Genomic DNA, 23,230 nt, shown 5'->3' on the forward strand with positions numbered 1-23,230 from the left:
TAAAACTGAAAATAAGTCTAGGAAGACAGAGGCTCTAGGCTTGGCAAAAAAAAAAAAAAAATACATAAATTGTCAGGGCACAACAGCATAGATTGTTTTTTCTTCACCATTTCCCAGATCCAACTATTTATCTTAAAAGAAAGTCTCTTCCGTTCCTCTGTTCTCTGTGTTTTTCATCCATCTGCTGCATGATCAGTCATGGTGGAGGATAAATGGTGTCGAAGGGCACTGACACACACACACAAACACACACAGAGACGAGTACATCTAATAGAGGAGCTTCTAGCCAAATCCCCGTGCAGCCGCTCAGAGTCCAGCATTACACAAGACCTGCGCAATGTTAATCTTCGGCTGAGGCTTAAGTGAATGAAGCACTCGCCCTCCCTCCATCAGGCAAGTCTACTCACTCCTCCTGGGCTTCAGCTAAGAGCAACAGACACTCTTTCTACCTCCTACACACTTACAAACAGGGCAGAAATGAGCAGGAGACATCATTATCCCTGCCTTGTCTGAGCAGGAATAGGAGTATATGATCTTAGATTGGCTCGGCATGAGGTTTCAGATTTATTGAGACGGTGTCCAATACATTACATCTTCATTGTCAAAACCAGCTGCAGGGACCAATTAAGAAAATTGAACTGTACAAATGCAAAATATTACGCATTGATAAATGATTAGCTGTTTTAATCTAATTAATTCTAACAAAAAAAGATAAACATTTCCTGAATCACACGTTCATAATGTGGGGATTTTATGTCATTACCTCTGGGCCCTGACAATTCTTAACCTAAATCAAATGAGGTATTAGTGATAATTATCAGGAACAAACCCACTGACCTGTGACTTCATCTGAGCAGCCTTCTCAGGATCAACAGCCAGAACATGCTGGTAGTGGCGGATGGTGTGCTGGCGGTCCTTGTTTTCAGCACGGACGTACCTTCTCAGGGCTTGCAGGATGCGGTGGGGCTGCGGAAAAATGGGGCAGGGTGATCAGTTGGGTCAAATAGTACAATATGGCCTTGGAAACATTTCTGTATAACACTGGCTGTTGCATGATTGAATATTCCTGTTTCGTGAGAGTATAATTGACATGCATTGTAATGCATTTCCCTTTTCATTTTTAATTATCAACCAAAAAGTGATATTCATTGTTTTCATTCAGCCAAATGTTTCATTCATAGGATTCAAATTTAATCAGATTTAAGTTTATTTAAGAAACCAATCCTCAAAATGACAAGCCCTTTTGTTGTTATGTGCCTCTCATTAAAAAGTCTGTGAAGGTTCTCAGTCATCCAGGTCATCGTAGTCTAAGGAGCTAGTCCAAACGCTTTTCTTTCCAAGCTCCTTAGACTCTCATTAAAAATGACCCATTTAGCTTTATGTTAGACATAAAATAAGTGAAAATTATTTTTCTCTTGCTCGTCATATATCCGAGGAGAAGAACAATGAGAATGCTGGCTTGAAATGCAAAATGATTAACTTCACATAAAACATAACATAAAATCTTCTGCAGCACTTACAGAAATAGCATCAGACTACAGATGACGCAATTAACAGTTTTGGAGGTGTAACGAAAGCTGTGCTCTTAAATCTGGCAACGTCATTAAACTTGAAATGAGAACAAATGAAGGCATTAAATCAATTCCCTTTTTGCTGATAAACCCAACATTAGTGGTATTGGAAAGGTGACCAGCACCTTCTAACAGAGTGCCAAACTGTGTGCTGGCAAAAAGCATCAAAAGTCTATTAGATAAAAGGAATTAAAAATAACTTGACACAAGGATTATAGCTGTAGGGTGAAATGTGATTGACTTTGTGCTTTGGGGGATTTGGGGATATGTGTTTTTATGGGTGCAGTAATCCATTCTCTTCATGATAGACTGCAAGTTGTCAGAGGCTCTTTTTAGCAGGATATGAGATTAGCTGCAATTGGTGGTAAATGTGGCCTGACAGAAATATATGCGTAGATTTATTTTCAAATTGACTACGGAAAGGAAAAAGAAACATCCAGATGGAGAAAGGTAAGGATGACAAAGTTGCTCTGAGAAGCAGGTGTGTGCCATTTACCCTGGGGGGGTCAGCCTGCAGGGCAGCCAGGTAGTTCTCCAAGGCCAGACGGCGTCGGTCATTCAGCATGGCCTCTACCCGGGCGAGGTGAGTCTCCACCAGCTGTTGCTTCTCGCTGGCTGCTTCCTCCTCCAGGGACTCCACCATAGCTTGGAAGTGCTGTAAACCAGTTCAAAATCTTACATATGCACACTAAACTGCATAGCACTCTTTCAGTTTCTACTAACAGAAAAACACAAGTCTCAATTTCATTCATGTCGCCTTCCAGGCTTGTTAAGGGACTTGGGGACTCATTTAGAAGGTTTCCCGTTCAAACAATGTCCTCATTTAGCCTTAGAGTGATAAAGATGGAACAGCCAGGGAAACGGGATCTTTAATGGTACAGGGAGTGAGGGACCCAAGCCATCATCCCTCATTCAAACAAAGGGACAAACCGAGGGGAGGGGCGACTCCCATGGGAAAGGATCAGTGTCTTACCTGGATCAATGTCTGCCGTTCAGCCTTGGGCAGGTTCTTAGCCTGGCGATCAGCTTCTTCCCACTCTTTTCTTACCTGGAGAGAGAAGTGCATAGAGAGGGAAGGAAGTGAAATGGAGATAAAAGGCAGTCCTACGATGACTCAGAAAACTGCTATTTTGTTGGGAAAACAATACCAGGTAGGTAAGAAACTGATAAAGTACGACTTTGTTTCTTGTTGTTATCTCAAATTCAAATGATTTATGTGACTTCTAACTTATTTTTTTTAAAAACAACATAGATAATACACTTGCTCCTTTTCCTCCTACAAATATCTATTTGACTGCCAATGATGCAACAAAAAAGCTACCAGCTTTACTGAAATAAATCTCTTCAAAGCATCTGCGATCATGTACAATGTGGTCACACAGTGCAGCTGAGTGGAAAGATCCTTAGATATTGCCTCTCAGGAATCAGCGTCCTGATTCTTGCTGGTAAACTCACCCTCTCCATGCGGTTACGGTGTCTGATCTCCAGCTGCTCCTTGGCTCTCTGGAAACGACTGTGCTCCTTGTCGTCGGCGGGGGTTTCAAAGTAGATGTCGACATCATCGGTGGGCTGAGGAGTCGGGGGCATGGCTGCAAAGTCAGACACAGATGGCGAGAGGTCAGGGCAGCAAACTGACAACCGGACAGACTGACACACATAGAGAGACGGGCTAGCAGACCAGCCGATCCTGGCAGAAACAGGTAGGCAGCAAGACAGACACACAGGCAGACAACTGGGCACAGAGAGAAAGAGCTGAAAGGCGAAAGGAGATTGACGCCGGACCTAAATCCTCACAGATGCACTCCTCTCATTGGCATTCTTCCACCCTCAGTAAGTCTGATAAATTTAAGAGAATCTGACAGTCTTTCCATTTCAGTTCTTTTCATCTTCCAATCGGCTTTCTGCTGACAGGTCGCATCTCCGACACTAATAGAAATATCTCCGTATTTGACAACTGGGTCACAGGGGGTGAAGCCAGAGGGCTCTGTTCTATACAGTCACGCACCGCTCCCTCCTCATATCCCTGCAACTTGCAAAAACAGTCCTGCTTCAGGCTGGCAAATAGAAAGACACCTCAAGCACTTTGGCCCCGTCATCTTAAAAAAGAGGAATGGGTTAAAAATAAGGACCTTTATTTTCTAATTCCTAAATTTAGCAGCTTCAGTCCTTAAAAATGAAGAAAAAATTCAGTTGGTTACAACTGTGAACTATGTCTAACCTGATGGGAAGTAAATCACTGCAGGTGCAAAAAAAGGGGCTACTGACTGACATATGCTGGTGGTTTCTAACAAAAATAGTTGCAGTGCTCTGTGATCAGAAGAGACAGGTTGCTGATAGACAGACAGAAACAAACTCATGCCGGGAGCAAACATTGACCGTCAAAGAAGAAGAAAGAGGAACACTACTGAGGGGAAAGTATGAGTGTTTTTTTTTTTAATTGAAATTTAGTTTAAATTTTAAATGCGTTTTACAGTTTTCTCTTTTACTGCTACAGAGAACTCCGATTTGACAGTCAGGCAGAAGACTGGAAAAAAATAACATTTCCAGTATTTAATCTTTTATTCAAATAATTTTATATTCAAATGAAACCTAATGAAAATGTGATTTCTTTCTACTAGATAATACTAATATGGAAAATGTCTGCAGTTCAAAATTAGTAGAGCGTTTCACTAAAGTAATGAACCTGCTATATCTTGTCTTTACAAATAAACTATTTCATAAAAAAAGTAAATGAAAAATGTCATTATGTGTAGTGATGCAAGGATGAAATCTGACGGATTAAGAAGTAGCAAATAAATGGTAATTTGAAGAATTGGTTTACATCATCATTTAAATATCAAACAAAATCTGACTCACATTTAAACAGATTTCAACTAATTTAACTGATGATAAAAAAAATACCTTCTTTGCACCAAGAAGATTCTGTCACTTTTGATATGATTTTTTAAACTGAAATAATTAATAAAAATAATTGTTTGGAAAAATAAAGCAAAAGAAAACAGCTTAGAGTATATTCAGGAGGACGTGGCTGTGAAATAACGTGGAAAGAACGACTGCAGAACAGGTGTTCTGTTTACTACATCTATAATTTCCTTGAAGGCTTTCAGTGGGAAGTTTGCAGCAAAGACACAAACAGATAAAGAGAGCGGAGGGTTTGTTAAAGCGGCCTCTGTCACGTGAGACTTACTCAGACGTTTGCACACGGCCATGCAGTACTCCTCTGAGTCGAAATTGTTGCGGTTGCCGGCACAGCCACCGTAAATGAAGCGCACACACTTCCTCTGGCTCATGTCGAAGTGCCAGCGGGGCATGGAGGCACGACAGGGGCCGGTCTCAGCCTCCAGGGTGCACACCGCTGCCAGAGTACAGCTTGTTAGATCAACCAGCCATTTTGGGCAGCAGTCTCAATTACAAACACTCAGAAAACTACAGAAACTAGATAATAACATGTTCATAACCTCCTTTCTGTTCAGCCTGAGCTGGACTTATCTAAGAATGAGAAAGGGTGATATGTCCCTTCAGTCTGATACAAGAAGAACAGTTCATCACAGTATCTGGTGTGAGCTCAGCTTATCTAATTACAGACCGGTGGGGATTTAGGTATAACTGGATCTAGCTGAAAGGTTGAAAAGGTTTGATTATATTTAAGATGTAGGTAGTGGCAAGTGCATATAAAGGGAGAGTTAGAGGGAGGGGGTTGAGTGGATGATATGACAGCATCTAACAGCACATTACAAACCTTTCACTTCTTGTAGAATCTTGTCCTCATCCTGGTTGTCAGACATTTTGCTTTCTTTCTTCTCATCCTCATCCTCCTTGTCAGCCTCCTCGTCCTCATAGACATAGTGGTACTCCTCCTCGTCCTCCACCTCCTCATCTTCATCCTCATCTACCAATTCCTCCTTCTGTGTGGGCTGCTCGTCAGCTGGTGTCTCGCTGATGAGGGAAAGAGTCGGTTAAGTGAAGAGGTGTAAGCCATTGAAAGGAGTGATTTATCAAGAGAGACAGAGCAGCTGCCATGGATCAATGTCACAAAACTTTAATTCATCCAGATGGCCAGTTACATCCGCCCTTCCCAACGCAGCGCTTATTTTGCTTGCAATATTTCATGAACACATCCAGATGCAGTCTGCCCTCCACCTTCGCAATTGCTCACCTGTCCTCGACAGCCTCCTCTTCATCCAGGTCCATCTCGTCAATCTCCTCATCCTCTACCTCTTCATCTTCGTCATCCTCCTGGGAGGGGAGGGAAGGTTGGGTGGACTCTGTGCGAGAGGCGGGGCAGCACACGTATTCTGTGCCTTGGAACTTATCAATGCCACAGGGCAGCAGCATGCCATAGCTGTGCAGCACCATGGAGCTCTTGCCGCAGGCCTGGGGGGTGAAAGAAAAGGGCACGTGGCACGGGGTCGGTCACTCTCCAATTTACCAGCTTTAACTTTGACAAAGTGATATTTGTTGAACTTTTATTAATCGAGACAATTTTAAAAGACCTCAGCATCAACGAAAGCCTGGCCTGATAAAGGAGTATGTGAGTTATGGAAGAAGCAATCATCTTAAGAGCCTCAGGACACAACCACCAGGACTTCCAGTGTAGAATGCCAAGGACAAGACTTCCTGTTTCTTTCACTGATCTTTGATAACAAGGTTATTTGCTATTCCAAGTGACTGTTTACAAAGGTGCAACCAAGCCCATTCAATCAAGATTAGTCAATATTGGTGAATCTCAACAATAAGTAAGAGACTAGGCAACAATGGCATTCATAGGAGAGCTCCAATGTAAACATCACTGCTGACTAAGAAGAACAAAAAGGCTGCTCTCACATTTGCTAAATATGTCTGAAGAATCTGAAATATACAAGTGTAGCAAATATGCAAACGAGAAAGCAATTCAGAAAAGGGGAAATACTTTTTCCCAGCACTGTAAGAACATTTATATGTAAGCTGAATTTCATTGTTTATTCTAACTTCAAGAATAGTGCTGCGCAGAGGAGGTTTCTCCACCAGCAGGATAGAGCTCATTCTTCAGCCACATACTGACTGGAATGATAAAAAGTCATGTAGTCCTTCAACTGCCAAGCTATTTTTCAACAATGCTGATGCAAGCACTGAGTGCAAGCTCGCTCTAATTGATGGCGGCTGAGAAACTCCACTGAATTTGCTGCCCTGCTTAAGAACATCCCAGTGGCAGGTGGTGAGGGAGAGATTGTTTTTGAAGCATTTTTCTTACTCACTTATTCCCTCTGCCAAGATTTATCCGTGCTTAGGTGTAACATATTTGTTATCGACTACAGGTTGTTTTGGATGCCCCACAAACTAAGGCTGAAGATGATACTCAGTCTTTGGCCTATTTTTTTTTGGACTGTAGGACTGAGGGAGCATGAGGCAGGGAGTGACATGATTGGCTCTGTGAGCCGTGGTCATACTGGCCCCAAAGGGGTGGCTCTGGAGCCGCCCTGTGGGATTAGCTGCATTACAGCCACAACACTAATCTGATTAACAGCTGAAATGTGAGGACTCCCCATCCGTCTATGATCAGAGGACCTCAGAGACTCTCAGAGACAGGTGGAAAGACATTAGAGTGGAAATACGGGCAAGTAATATAAGAACGATCCGTATGACAGGAAGAAGAGACTTGTTTAATCTGCGAGTTAAAGCTAACAACGTCTTCCCACAGGATACACAGCCTCCCACCATTTCCTGTGAGGTGATTCCTTCCTTACCTCTTTGGCCACACTGTGCCATTGCTGGTGGCTGACGCACATGTCCATACGCTCCTTGTGAAAGAACTTGCACTTTTCAGGAACCAGAAGGACGTCACTCACAAACTCGCCCACTGTAACAGCAAAACAGAAAATGGACCAATATGCCTGTTATTCACACCACCAATCTGTCCAAAAAAAGCCTAATCACTGCCTAACAGCACTGCCAGGGTTTATAAAAATATCTCATAGTCGGACTAAAAAGGAATAGATGAAGAGCAAAAAAGGGGGCCAAGATTCAATAATTCATAGCTGCCTGGTCCTAGATACTTCATTCCAGCGGTATAACAGAGAGGGCATTTGGCACTTTAACACTTGTAGCTGCCTCAGAACCTGAGAGGGATTCATCTCCCTTCTATAGCTGCATCTGTTACCCATCTGCAGTCAAAATGGCAGTGGAGAAAATCAGGTTTCACACTGTGACTCTTTTAAGGTAGTCCAGGCTCTTCCTGCAAGAAAATGACATCATTTGCTTGATGAATTCAATTCAGCGATGTTTTATTCATAGAGCGAGCTGACAGAAAGAGGATCTGGAAGAAATAAATGGCTTGAAAGGTTTCTTGTGAGTTCCTATGAATAGATTTAAGATGAAAAAAGAAAAACATGCACGTCTGAGAAAATGGTGCAGGGGTCATAAGAAAGATTAAAAAGGACAGTGACTGCTCACATGCTGGCAGTGTGACAAGTTGCTCAGGTAGAGCCATGGCCACCAGAAACAGATGGAAAGCCAGGCAGCCAGGCAGGGAAAGAAAAAGAGGGCCCAATGAATAGAAGGTTTAGAGCGCGGGCTGAAAGCACACAAATCAGGGTCTAGAGGTTTCACGATGAGGGCTGGGAGCTGTCCTATAACTGCTCATTTAGTGGTTCGCCCTAAACTCGGCCTCAGGCAGGGCTGCTGGAGCACAGGCGAGGCGAGGCAGGCGGGTAGAGGGCGAAAAAGCAGTGTTTTGGAAAATGAGAGGGTAGGATAGGAAGAGAAGAGAGCCTGAAATAGTAGAGGACTCAGCAGCTGCTTCTCACCACCCCCCCTTCAGACCCCCGTCTGCTTTATACCCACCAATGGTTAAGGTTAGCCACATTAAGCAGATTTATCCAGGTTCTCTACTTAGACACATCAATTGCATCTAAGTAATTGTGCAATTGCTGGTTGGCACAAAATTATTCAACAGAATACTGAATGCATCTGATTTAACATTTTATCTGTCTTCTGGCTTTCAATGAAGATATGATTCATGGCTTTGTTTGACACTTCTGTCACTGTGAACATTTTACACCCTTTATTCTCATTACTTGTTCTTGCACTACTTCTATTTCACCACATTTTATAGCTCAATTTCTGTCCCATATATCTGCAATTCTATATATTGTTAACGGGTAAAAATTAGCTCTGTCATGACTCCACAGGGCATTACAGTAGAATAATAGAACAGCCAAGCCCAATAATATAACAAAATTATTATAAAATAAACACTTGAAGTGGCCATTCTGCATGATTACTCCCTTCATTTTTATGGATTTGCTGCTGATATTTCTGTCCTCCACTTTTAAGCAAGTAGAGCTCTAACAATGACATTTGCTCACTTTGTAGGAGAACAACTTTTATTTTATTTCATTGCTGCTAATGATTTAAATTGCCTTCCGCTTTACTAACTCTGGCCTCCTTTCCAGAGAAACTGAGAAGCTCAAGGACGAATATGACTCCCTGTAACCCTCAGCTCCATATATTCTCCACCGGATGCTAAGCGATTCATTTACTTATGCTTTCATTTCGTCCACTCACTCTCAGAGGCTTCTCTGGTTGTGAGGTGGAGTGGGTTTCAAGCAGATGCCGTATGCAGTCACACTGCAGTGGGTGATGGATGATGGTGTTCGGTGAGCAGCTGTGCCTTGCTCACTGCAAGAAACCCAGCACCGTGTGTTTTCTGTGCATTATCAGTTTGTGTAGTTGCAAGTGTGAGCATACTCTTCTATTTCGGTGACCTCCTCTCCACATACTCTATTCATCCACTTTTCCTTTAACCTGCCATCTATCAGATGCCCTTGCTAACACTGTCAAATTCCTGGTCTGGCTGCACCGAATGCATATAAGGCATGTACTGAAGATCCTCTCACTGCTGCAAGGTGCTAAATCATAGCGCATAGCTTTTGTGTTTCAAGGACTCTCAAGGTGAAACCTGCTGTCATTAATTTCAGTGATAATTTCTACACCCTAAATTCAAATATAAATATGGATGGAAAAAATGAGTGTTTCCTGGACAAAAATAGTTTGAAATACATAATTTTAAAATAAATTAGAGGAATATTATTAATACATGCATGCACCTGTTGCTTTGTCTGATTTTAAGCCATATAGCTCGTTTAATGTGAAGTTATTTTTGATTTCTTGGCTAACCTGTCATTTACATTTGGATTGTGCTTTTTTGGGGAGGGAACCAGACATTTCTAAAATCAGGAAGTAGCTGGAGTTCGATGACACATAATGGAAAGAACACTTCATTTAACTACTGGTTTTAGACCCTAGAAAATGTTTTGTGATGGCCTGAAGACTTATTTCTGACTCTGCAAAACATTTTTCAAGCCATAATGGAATACTAACAGATAGCGCACCAAGCTTTTTTTGTACACATTTTCAGTGTATTCACAATAGCACAACTCAGCATCTGTTACGACAACTGAACTTGTCACTGTGTATCCTGCCCTTTGTTCCACCAATAGACTTAGTCAACAGGAAAAGCAAAGAATGTGCCATGTGCATAAATGTTATGCAATTATGTACATTTCCCACCCACCTAAACATCGCTTTAAAATGCCTCCTGAAAAGTCTACAAAGTATCTTAAAAAGGCTTTAATATGCCTCAAATAAATGATGCCATATTGGAGACAGCTACCAGGGGCAGCAGAATTTAAGCCCCTAGTTCTATAAAACCAAAATGCAAATGTAAAGTTGTCTCAATAAAGCAGTGTTTGCAAATACAAAGAGTGCACCTATATTTTTCTCCAATAACATGCAGTCTGCAGTCAATTTAATCACTATGTAACAGACACGCCAACAAACACCAGAGTCACACATGTGCAATAACCGTTTTTACCATTCTAGACATAATAATAAAAAAGTCTCTAAAATAATCCTGACTCGTCTGACAAAGACATCATGCTGCAGGGATTAAAGCGCCATGGAACAAAAATCGCATTCATTTGCAGAGCCATTGTTTGAGGACAGGAAACATGGAGGGATTGTGGCTCTGAGCCTTTGCATGGAGAGAGATGGACTACAGCACAACCCATCTCTCTCCTTTTACACTGAGCTTCTTCCTTAGCACTTGCATTATTCATATAAACCTATTAATTTGACATGGGTGCAGGTCTAGCCCTTTTAATCAAATCCTTCCAGCTAAAGCCCAGCTCCCTTTGGAGCATTTCATTTCTTTTTGAATCTAGTATAATTAAAGTACACTGACAAACAAAAGGCGGAACCTCTGATGTCCATTTCTCTGAAACATTATGCAGACATTGCAAACAATGAATAATTTAAAAGCACTTGTTACTGCATTTGATATGATAGAGAGGCCTGACAAGTAATGGACTGCAGAGAGGAGCTACGGTGAAGTGGCAGAAGCATGGCATGTCATGAAGCGTATGATCAGAGCCCTCCAACTAATCCCCCTAAAATGCTCCATTACATAATTAAGCAGTAACCCTCTGAACAGCCTTCTTCTCACCAACACCTTATGTTTATCTCTCCTTCTCCATCTGTCCTCTGCTTTCTCAGTTGAGGCTCCTCATTTGGAGCTTAGCAGAGCAGCAGAGAGGGCTCTGTAAATTGATAGGGCATGAGTGTCACCCCTTTAACAATGATGACGAAAAATGTGCAAGAGTGAATCCTTAATTATTCTAGAAGAGGTAATGAAATTGGCCTAATCAAATGGAAGTCGTTTCACTGCTGTTGAACTATGCTTAAAGAGTTCAGGTGCAACAGTCAGCTGTAGTGAAAGTACAGTCCTATTAAGTATTGTAGCCTCTGGATGTCAGATGAGAGGAAGCCATAGTGAAATTTTGGAAAATGATTCCGCCTCTAAATCTCTCATCTGTATTCACGTCTCAGCCACCAAGTAGCCGCTCTGGATGTGTGTTTGCTGTCCCATGGAGTACCCCAAAACCACCTCTCTGCATTTGCCAAAAATGCTCTTGAATGGTAGCCTATTTCACAGTCCAGTGCAAGTGCTAATGGCTTTTTCATCCTGGAAAGCGGCACAACTCAATCAGCAAGAGGCCTTTGGACAGAGGAAGAATGTCGGAAAGTGTTAGCAGCATGAAGGAAGATGTTTTTTCTTCCTGACATGGCTGGACAAATACAGGGAGGAGTTTCAAGACTCCATTTCTATCTTATTGCAATCCTCAGCGGTAGCAGGAGTGTACTGTGTTTTTGTAAGTCAGGGGCCACAGAGGCATGTGGCCTGCATAGTCTGGGGCTATATCTGACATTTAATAAACCAGAATATAGCCATGTTTCCACTGCTGATTACAGAGATTCTGCAGGAGACAGAGGAGAGAGAGCATTGTCTATGACAGTGCAGGCGAATGGCGAAATGGGGAGTAATAAAGTAGGCCTCCTCACAGACCCCTCTCTTGCTGACCCTGTGTGTCTGTGTGAGTTTATGGCCACTGTCTGAGGAAGGGGGGATAAGATTGCAGTTTATTGCTCAACAAGCCTCCTCAGCAATAAAAGGCTCATGGCCCTAAGCCATCCATTCTGAAACACATTAGCTCCCATCCAGCCTGGATCTGCTCAATCTGCAGCTCAAGGCCAGAATTAGTCAACTGAATCAGAATCCAATATTGCTCTATGTCACCTCTGCCTGTGGCTAAGATGTATCATACTCTAATCTTTCTCCACCCTGATGGATAATACAGACAAAGGGGGAAAATGAAGAACATCTAGATTTGAAGGGTTATTTACCACCTAAGTGATTTCTCCCGACCCTTGAACCACTCATAAGTGCACAAGCTTACCTAAGCATTTGTAAGGCACTACAACATGGGCGTGCCCTTTGCACACTTTCTTCTCTTTCTTGCACCAGTTCTCAATGCGAATGGGCTGGTTGGCTTCCACCACATTTGTAATCTGGAGTTCTGGATACATCTGCAGGAAGAAGAAGACCCAAATTAATATTAAGCACTGAGAGAACGTACATTTGTGTACGTGTGTGTCCGTGTGTAGATGTGTGTGAAAGAGAGAGAGAAGGTGAGATAAGTGGAGCTTCAGTAGGATCCTTTAATCCACACTTTATACTCTCTAGATGCCATCTGTTCATCCGTGAAAGAGCATATGATTTACACTTTCCCCAAATGCCAACAAAATGTCATTGGTAAATGCAACTGAAGGTTTTGAGATAGGCTGCTTGAAAATGTACAGCCCTGCTTTTTTTTTCTTCCCTTGGATGGCTGCATAATAAACCATGACACCATTTCCAGAAGCCTCCTGGGTTAGCAGGTATAGTAGGAGTACTGAGTAAATAAGAGTGAGGATATCCATGTTGTGTAAAACTTCGTTTTAGAGGCAGCTTGAGAAAATGACAGTCACAAGATCTGGGAATTTAAAAGCCACCCACCATAGTGTAAATAACACCTTATAGCCTCTCTAGTGACAAATCACAGAAAAATGAAAATTGGCTTTTCCCCTCACCACAGTAGCTAATTTCCCTCAGTACACATCAATTTAGTCTTCAATGCCACCCACCTAACCTAAAATGTCCTCAACAAATAATTTATACTTAATAATCTAAAGTTGTGCAAAAGTTTGTTATTTCATTGTGAACCTACTGTGAAGCAAACCCAGCTGTTTTGAACAGACACCATTTTCATTTGCCACGAGCAGGTTATCTTAGTTTAGCAAGAAGGCTGAAAAAAGAAAATAGCCTGGCTCTGTCCAAAAATCTGCCTGAAAGCAGCTCTAAAGTTCACTTATTAAACCGGATATCTTGTTTTTTTTTCCAATTCACTGCTTTTTTATTTTTGTACAGACATGAGATCGGTTTGATCCTCTCATCTAACTCCCCACCAGACAGAAAACAGGCGTGTATCCAAAAATGTCAAAGTATTCTTCTCAGTTAACTCTCAGTAAATGACATTTAATATATTTCCTGACAGCAGCACCAATAAGCTGCTAAATGGAACAAGAAAAATGAATAAAAGCACACAGTAGACTGCAGGTTTAGCCATCACACATGTGCCACCCGAAAACTCTTAAAATCAACCAGACATGATGAAATTATTATTTTATTATTTAGGTATAAAAAGTATAAAGAAAATGTGACAAAATATATGTTCAAAAATACATGAATTTAAGAAAATTTCCTTGTTTCTATGGCACAAATGGGGGATAAATGGCAACGTAATGTCATGCTCAGTTATCACAAAAGTCATCATCACAGTTGTTTTGGTCAGTGTTGAGACCAGGATTGTTTAACACAACTACTCAAAGACTTTACTTAACAGGCAAAGCTTAATTTGTTAAAACTTCTCTGAACTTTAATTATAATTCAAATTAAACAACTAAATAACTGCTAGAAATAAATAAAGAAACCAAATATGCCACGGTCTGGCACATTCATTGAGAGGTAAATGGAAAGGAAAGCAAAACAATTACTGCAAAACAGAACGCAGCAAAATAATTGCTTTATCTCGATTATCTAGCTTTAATAATCATTCAAAGCCGAAAGTGGTTCTGAAATTAAATTTGATTAATTGCAGTCATACAAAAACAACTATCCAAAAAAATAAAAATAAAATAAAAATCCTTGCAATTGTTACTTCAAACACGTTTCTTGCACTTTCACACAGTTGCATCCCTAGCCATCTAATTTAATGAACTGACAACTCATGAAGCTACTGAGCGTTCTAAGTAGTAAATGAGTTTCATCAAGTCTGTGAGACTGACAGGATAAAGACGTGTCTGTGTCACAATGTCTTACCTCCTGGCAGTACTGCAGTATACCTTCTTTGGTTCTTACACAGCTCTTAGTCCCAGATGGGTCTGGTTCCCAGCGGCCGGTTTGAATGTTGATGTGCATGTTGAGCTTTCCACAGAACATCGCCACCTGTGGCTCGGCCACGGCAAACCCTGTGCCTGCGTTTGCTGCCAGTGCCTGCAGAAGGACAAGAGCAAAGAGAGAAATAAGGGTTAAAACACTCAGTCATCATAAAGCCCATAAAAGCTGGGGAATAAGCTGGTTGACAGACTTGAGAAGCTGTCTGCCCCACTCCCATCTCTCATAAACACCATTCTGCATTATGGAGTCTGATCGGATAAACCAGATTCGGATTATGTGCTGTAATACAGAACTTATAAGACATGAAGTATTGCATGTCTTGGCTGCTGCCAACTCTCTGCTGCAGTGCTGAGAGAGCAGAGGGATTCAGACAGGAGACAAATTAATTGCACCTGGGGAATATTTGGCAGGGTGGATGGTTAAACAAGTGGAGGTTTGATTGGATTTGTGCACAACATTTTTAGCTCTGATGTGCACTGAGTAACTAAGAGGCTTCACACAGAGAGCAGGAGATCAGACGGGGAAAAAAACTGCAGTCCGTCACGCCTCACAAACCAGGACATTCCTAGTTGAAGGCAGAGCTTTGATTGTCTAGACCTCCCGGGACCAAAGTCTTTCTACAAAGTAGAGATCATTTATTCTTCAGAGTAAACAATCCACACACTCTGCATCATCAGGTCAGCTGTGCAGACATATTAGAACAAGATAAGCAGGTTTTTCAAGATATTCTGGAAATATATCCATAATATTTCTTTCTTCTAACGCCATTCCCCATCTTTGTTTACTTGCACACCCTTTGATCTTAACTGTTAGCTTCTGCTATCTTTGTATACTCTTCTCTGTTATGATTTCCTAAACAATATACTGTAGTTCCTTTTTAAGCAAGCAGGAAGCACAAACACCCAGATGCATGTCCTTCATTTGATAACTAAACAGCTCTTATGATATCAAATGGACACATTCAAAGCTACTGTGCAGTCATCTGTTGCACAATTGGCTTTCATGTGGCTCGGTGTGTGTTTAGCATGGGTCGTGTCATCGGCTCCTCATTGAAACAATAAGTCACATCCTGCTAATGTTCACGTGATGCTAGTGGTGCTACTGCACAGGTATCTCATATTAATCAGTGAAGCGATGTAGGTCTGCATGCCAAACTGTCCCAAAGCAGACACTAGGGAGTCTCCAGACAGGGAGTGGAACAGAACTGATGCCCACTTGATTGTCATAATATCATCAGACTGAGTAAACACGCTTCAGCCCCAGAGGGAGATCAAGGCAATGAGTGGCGACACATTTCTGACCATTTGCTGGGTTCTCAACACAGAGAAGATGTGGGCAGAGGTGTCGCCGCTGTAGCACTGAGCCAAGGACAAAACAGCTGAAGAGCAACGCTTGAGTAACAGCGTGTTAGACAAAGCTCTCTGTTTAATTCTGTGCAGGCTCCCAGGCTGACAATGGATGCAGAACAGAGTAGAGTGAGGACAAAACAAGTGCTGTGTAATCAGCAGTTGGCTGTGCTGCGTGATGAGCTGCAGAGTTAACCAGAGCTCAGTCTGCTTGCACACAGACAAACACACATCAACTGAATAAAGCTCCAGCCCAACACATACCTACATAAGTATACACGTGCACATTTAGCAACAAGCACATCCTCAAAACATGTCCGTCCACACAGACTACCTGATTATGCCTTTACCCTGCTCCAATTCTCCCTCTCTGAACTAAAATAGGCAATCAAACAAGGAATAAAATGGCAGCAAATCTCAAACGGTTAAAAACTGAACACTAAGATTTAGGTTATTATTACAGTTATTGAACTGTAGCTAGATAGAGGCTTACAAAAACAAATACAGTACTGTATACTATATACATTTTCTTTTCTTTGAATTTACTTCCACTTTGTTTACTTATACACACATATAATAATGTTTTACCTGCTGGCCTAACAAATTCTTCTATTTGAAAAATTTTGTAGACTTTGCATGGTGAACTATGTATATTTTTACGCTGTTAAATCCAACAAACTGTTAATTGTTGAAAAGACAGCAACTAGCGAGGATTGACCTGAACAAAAAATTTAAGCCTGTTTGCTCTCCACCTGCTTTCTCAGGTATTCTCAGAGTGCCTCAGGAGCAGAGAGGTGTAGAGGGGATAGTGACAGCCTGACTACAACTACAAGGTTGCCGTTGAAAAACAAGTGGTGGGTGTGTCTCGACACCCCTTTGACTCCCGCTTTATATTTAATTCTTCAAAGACAACAATAGCACTGTAGGAAGAGTGGAGGCAGTTAATACCACTGTGGTAAATCTGCAGTCACATGCCAGTTTAGGAGCCAGACCTGCACAAAGAGCAGTGCAATGGAGGGCGTCTGAGAGCGCGAGAAGTGACACACAGAAAACTAGCTCCTTTGTGGTTCCTGTCTTTTCCGTGTCACCTTTAGAAAACACACGGCGAAATGCACACTGCTACAGGAGACGTAGATTCCTTTGTTCTTGATTCAACATGTCGCACATTTTGGTCCAACTTTGAAACAGACAATTTTTGTTTGGTTGCGACTCAGCCTTGGACAGTCGCTCATCTGAATGTCATTTCCAGAGCAGTCAAGCACACAACTGGAGTGTCATTGTTCCAGTTCTTTATGTCATTCAAGAACGATGTGCTCTGTCAACCCACGAGGGCCAGCGAAATGGAGGTTATATGCAATAATATTTAATTATGTTCTTCAATCTCGATGTGATTCAACATGAAATAGAAGATCAGGCCACTATTTCATTTTTTAATTTTTACAGTACAGCAGCCCTTTGACTGTCAATTATTTTTGCTGATATTTATGATCAGGGTGTAAAAAAATCCTCATGTAATGTTATTGCTAATTCAGCTCACTAGACCTGAAGGCTTTATACAAACAGAAAAAACTGATTAGATTGCCTGGAGACATGAAATAATAGATTAATAAGTGGGATTAAAAAAAGATGAGCCTTCAGCATATTTTGAAGAGCAAACGGGAGCGTTGGATTGCACTGAAAATCATGCTGTCTTTTGAGATTTTGTTGGCATACAGAAATATGCTTCGATACAAAATATTTTCTTTGTCATGCGTTACCACCATTGTGTGTGTGTGTGTGTGTGTGTGTGTGTGTGTGTGTGTGTGTGTGTGTGTGTATCTCTATGCTGCTAAAATACAAAAACAATCTGAATGTAATTTTAACTGCTGAGGCACACACCTCACGGACAAATAAGCCACCGCGCCTAAAAAGTCATCGAGCCCTCTCATCTCTCATTACTGACTCACCGTGAGATGTTATATCGTGTAAGTGTGAACACCTGCTCCTGTGCGTAAGCTCAGCAAGAGGGGAGACAAAAGACGGCGAGAGGGAGTGGAAGCTGGAAAAAGGGAGAGGCGGTGAGACAGAGGAAAGCTCAGGCAAATTGGGTAAACAGCAGCAGGAAACATGCGCCGATTGGCTTATATCCCAGCTTCAAATATTATTCTCAAGTCAATGCAGACTGTAATGCAATAAAGAAGGTGGCGTGAACGCAGGAGAGACAGGCGCTTGTCAAAAGCTGTGTGGGTTGAGGATCATTCAGCTCGTTTTCACTCTTTACTCCAAACACACACCAGTGTGTGTGCCACCGCTTTCCCAGTCCGCCTCCTACACACAAACATGTTTTATTGGTCTGCTCTGAGAGCAGAGCCAAGTTCCACATAAAACAAGCTAAGACATGGCAGGGCATGTTGTGCTGTAACGCATGAAACACTGAATGAACACACAAACAATGCTCCTTTTTATTCCCGTAACAGATAAATATACCACAGATATTAGAGCCTGGCCCTCTAAGAACCAAGCTACACAAACAGAGTGTTTGTCGTTTGAAGGGTAAAACATGAGCGAGTTAAAGCATCTATATCTAGTCTACATTAAACCACTGTTTGCTATACATTGTGTACACATTTGACTTATTTATTGCTGTATTGTTACATAAATATAAAGAAACAGAGAAACACTTCTAATTCTCTTTTTACTTCAAAATAATATATTTACAAGATAAATGCTGAACCTAAGTGCAGTGAAATCTCTGTAAAAGATGAATCAACATAAATTTGCAAGGGACAAGATTTTGGGACCAGAAGCATGCTCTCTACGGGGACTGTGGAGAAGAAAATAAGGATGATCGGGTGTTTTCTGATAATGATGCATGATGTAGCATTTTAAAATGTATCTGAATTCATAAGCACTTACTTGTGGCATATGGGAAAAGACATAAAGACATCCACTGTCTTTGCTGAAAGCCCTGAAAAACTGTCCTCCAGAGGATAAGTCATTAGAAGATAATTGATGGTGATTTTCTTTGCTCTGTGTCATTTCCCTTCTCTTTTTACCAACATTTCCTGTTTCGCCCCACTATTTCTATCATGTAATGACAAGAAATGCTGAAAATAATCGACATGACATGAAATGAAATAACAACAAGTCACAGAAACGGTCTAAATGGATTAACGCTTTACATTTACTGAGATGGATTATTTAAGTTCAGGCCATTATCAAGTCTGTGGAAGACATTTTCCCACTGTTTGATATGAAAGGGAGAAAATGATTTTCCATGCAAGCTCTGAAAAGGACTAAATAAAGCCCGATACCGGTAACAATGCAGATTGTGTGCAGAAATAAGAGAATAAGGAAGGTGTAGCTAAGACAGCTGGCACAAAAACATCCCCCCAAAAAAGAAAAGAGAAAGAAACATTCCTTAATGAGGCTTCAGTAAGCCCCTGCAGGACCAGTGCGGGTCAATTATTACATGACCTACCACACAGCATCTGGGCAAAATCCAGAAGAAGCTAATCCAATCTGTGTGTATGTGTATGTGTGTGGTTGTGTGGTCTCAGGTTGACCTGTCAGGCCAGTATGCATGAAAAGCGTGTGAGCTTGGGACACACACTGAGAGAACAGTGGGAAAGGGGAGATGAATACATAAGAGTCATAATCTTCAAAACAGCAGGGTTCGCACCTCAGAGGTGATCCACCAAAGCAGTCACAGAGGTGCAAACTCTGAACGTGCCAAAACAAACTGTACACAAATTTCCTCCGTGACCAGACAGTCGAATAAACGGTGGAGCCTGGCTTCTCTCATAAACAGTTTCTGGTAATCTGCCCATGTTGTGCATAAAAACAGCTACACTGCAGTCAGCTCCAGTGTCAACTGTTCTATAAACTTTTCAGGCCTCACTGAGCGGTGGCAACCGGTCTAATTTTGGCAGAGGTATGGTGAAGCCATTCTCACAGTCTGGCCCCCTTTTAAAAGCAGCTCCAGTACGAGGCACCAGTCAGGATTTCTCATGTTCACAGAATGCTTAGCGTCCATGTGACTCTGCAGAGAAATGCCTGGCATCGTTAATCCACATAATCCTTCCCTCTGGTGACTTAATACTTAAACAAGATATGCAGTAGTGAGAAAGCTGCACTCACATGTACAGGAGGAAAACCTACATGGACAATATACAGGAACATAATAAATGTAATATTGATTTGAGATGTCTTATTGCTTGCAGTAAAATGTGTGACTGAGCAGCCATTGTTTCATTGTGCTAATGTGTGTGGGGGAGCAATTAAAGCACGTTTCTGTATTAGTTTCTATAACAGCCGTTAGTATGGCTTGTTTATTGTTTCTTTAGTTTGTTGCTTCTGTAACTGCATTTTCTTTGAAAGGCAAACATAATTCATTTCCCTTTAAACAATATGCAGTGGTTTGAGTCACTGATCAATAAATACTTTGCTCGGTGTCCAGATTTAGACATGAAAACACCCCCATGAACACGACTAATGAAAAGAAAACATTTTCAGAGAATTTCACTCGTACAGACGGATCTGTGGATAATGTTAGCTCGAAGAAAAGAGGAAGGAGACAGACTTTGGCATTTTTATCTCGTTTAAGTATCGACGGAGCAACTTATGCTGCACAGATCGAAATTTCAGCGGTGACATAAACGCAGATATTTTTCCAAACAAAGCGCTTCATTCGATTCACTTTGGGTGCCGCTGTGGACCGAGACAAGAATCAATGTAACGGACACAGACGTGTTCATGCCGACAGTGATTTGAAGTATGGAGGAGCATTCAGCCTGCTTACGTTTTGCCTATTTAGATTATGAGCTTAATGTGTGCAAAGAAAAGGGGGGTTAAGCTGTTTACCTGAGCCCACTGTGTTGGAGTAAGGTGACTATCACAATAAAAAAGAAATAATGACATGTGTTATAGGAATTACTGTTGGCAGCTTAGAGGAAACTGAATACATGAGGAGTAAGTCTGAGATTAGGAAAACATTATTAAAATGGATATGACAACTTAACAGGAAGTGGGTGACAGTTCAGGGATTAAAAACAAATGACAAAACTTTGATTTATTATCTGGAATTTACTGATTATTTATACCGAAAAGCTGGCAACTATTTCCCCTCGGTCTTATGGTCATGTTTTGCCAAAAGTTTAATTCAATAAGAAACACAGGAAATAGTTTTTTATGAGAAGTGTAAACCACGGAATCAAAATCAATATATATATATATAAGCTAACTTCTTTCAGTAAGAACGTAACATTTATATTACACACACACACACACACACACACACACACACACACACACACACACAGCTGTGATTCCTGCCAGTCGTGAAGCCCATGGGAAGGCTGGGCGTGAGCCACTGGCACCATCACTACACAAACAACAGATAACAGACGAGAGGTGGGGGAGAGACTTTCAGCAGCACTGTGACAGTGACATTTTCCTACTGACCAAACACCTCTGCCACCTCCCACCCTCAAAGGGTAGACAGTAAAAGCTGAATAACAAAAGGAAAAAGGTGTCATGTTTGTAGAATTGGAATCCAAAGGGCAAACCCTCACTGCAATGCAAATTGGCTCCTCTGTCTGAGCAAAATGGCCTTTTGTCTTCACCATCTAAAGTGTCCTGAGACTACCCTAGAAGGAAATGCCCTATGAGTCACTGCCCCAAACCAACAGTGCAAAAAATGCATTTGCATTTCAGGGAACAGTTGATTCCAGTTAATGACATTCTCCCCTCTAAAGTCAAAACCTAAACATGTGAAAGTTGCACTTCTGCTTCCTCCTCCTTACACAGAAACATTACTCACTGTGATCTTCCTCTATGAGTGTCCTTTTGTCCAACTACAAAGTCTGCATGTGTTTGAGCGAGTGAAAAAAAAAAGTTCTTCTTCAACATTGAAAAAGTCAAAAAATACTTTGAAAACAAAAAAACTAAAGTACAATTGTTTTCAATGAAAGTTTTTTTGCTCTTGAGTGTGTCTTTCGGTGTTTGTTAGAGTTTAAGGTGACAGGGAGATGCTTCACAGAGGACCGAACATAATGCTTCGAATCACTAGCGGTCACCTCTGTATGGTTCATTAACCTCCCATCATTCACAGCCAGACTGAACCGGACGTGAGAGAAAAGTCTCTTCCTTCTCCTTCAAACTGTCACATGGGAGCGGAAAAATACTCTTACCACACCCTTGAATTATCCATGACACACCAACCCCAACCCCAGCCTCAGATAAGACAGTCAGCTTATTAGTAATTCTCTATGCTCCACCTGTGCTTGATTGAACATGCCATTGATAATGAGACTGTGTGGGACTGCTTCAAAGTGTGAAAGAGTAAAAATACAGTCGTGTAACCATATGGATTTCATTTCTCGAGCCAGGAAAATGATTCAAATTTGACAATGAGTTGATCAATTAAGGAGAGTTCAAAGGATGATTGATCTCAGTGAGATGTAATAAGGAAATTTTTACCTTTCTGACTCAAGATGTATCATCAATCCAATTTTCTAACAGCTTGTCCAACTATGACTGAGCCTTTCCGCCCGGATATGTTCAGCACAAGGTTAAGACAGAGACAGACTCACATCTACAGTCAGTTTAAAATCACTACTTAACCCAGTATTTTTTTTAAAACTGTGAGACAGGAGTAAAAGTAGGTTGAAGAAATGTGGTTCATGTGCGTTGAGATTTAAAAAAAAAAAAAAAAAAAAAAAAGAGGGGGAAAAAAAGGCCTAGAAGACAGTTTTGTGCTTGCTGACCTTTATCTTGCTGAAATTCGAATTGGATCCTTTATAAAAAAAAAAAAAGAAAGAAGAAAAACAAACAAAAAAAAACAACTTGGTTATTCCCACAAAAAGCCACCGAATACCATAACATTCATGTCTTTGGACTGTGGGAGGAAAGTGGAACACAGGAAAAAACCCACAACAACATGCAAACTCTACACAAAAACCCCAGGTGATCAGCACGTTCAAACTCAGAACCTTCTGGTAGTTGTTAGGTTGTTAACAAAATCAGTTGTTAGGTTCTGATTTTGAGCAGTCTGACTGGCTGCTAGCTTTGCATCTGGGATGTGTATGTTTTCATGTTTGAGTGTGCATGTGTGGATCTTCTGAGAACTCTGGTTTAGTCCCACAGACCAAAGACATCCATGCTAGGTTTACTGGAGGTTCTAAATTGGCCTTTAGCTCTGCAATGGACTGAGGACCAAAGTGTACCCTTCTCTTTGACCAACATGAGTGATTTTGTTCAGAGTGCGATACTCTCCAAAACATGAAATATTAGCAAAAATAGGGGGTTACTACACATTTGTTACATTAATAAACAGAAAATAAATATGGGTGTGAAAACCACATTGATATAGTAGAGCCGTTTTCCTTCTGCAACACTGCTCTACTATATCAACGTTATTTTTAGTCTATTGGTAGGTGGCTCCTCCTCCTTGAATCGCTACCTTATCGTGGTGGAGGGGTTTGTGTGTCCCAGGGATCCCAGGGGCTATGTTGTCTGGGGGC

General features: G+C 41.4%; 1 protein-coding gene across 6 annotated transcripts in view; it reads right to left on the reverse strand.

Moving 5' to 3' along the window:
* Nucleotides 1–23,230, reverse strand: part of aplp2 (amyloid beta (A4) precursor-like protein 2) — a 54,227-nt gene that overhangs the window by 9,287 nt on the left and 21,710 nt on the right. For all 6 annotated transcript variants that reach the window (XM_082501902.1, XM_082501905.1, XM_082501904.1 and 3 more), the window contains exons 2-11: nucleotides 14,305–14,478; nucleotides 12,344–12,473; nucleotides 7,295–7,407; nucleotides 5,728–5,945; nucleotides 5,311–5,507; nucleotides 4,759–4,926; nucleotides 3,027–3,160; nucleotides 2,545–2,619; nucleotides 2,068–2,226; nucleotides 838–966 (exon numbers count right to left, since the gene is read on the reverse strand). In XM_082501902.1, coding sequence (XP_082358028.1) covers nucleotides 838–966; nucleotides 2,068–2,226; nucleotides 2,545–2,619; nucleotides 3,027–3,160; nucleotides 4,759–4,926; nucleotides 5,311–5,507; nucleotides 5,728–5,945; nucleotides 7,295–7,407; nucleotides 12,344–12,473; nucleotides 14,305–14,478 — 1,497 coding nt within the window. The remainder of the gene's footprint in view (nucleotides 1–837; nucleotides 967–2,067; nucleotides 2,227–2,544; nucleotides 2,620–3,026; nucleotides 3,161–4,758; nucleotides 4,927–5,310; nucleotides 5,508–5,727; nucleotides 5,946–7,294; nucleotides 7,408–12,343; nucleotides 12,474–14,304; nucleotides 14,479–23,230) is intronic.

This window comes from Aulonocara stuartgranti (genome assembly GCF_965226115.1).
Source record: "Aulonocara stuartgranti genome assembly, chromosome: 14".
NCBI lineage: Eukaryota > Metazoa > Chordata > Actinopteri > Cichliformes > Cichlidae > Aulonocara > Aulonocara stuartgranti.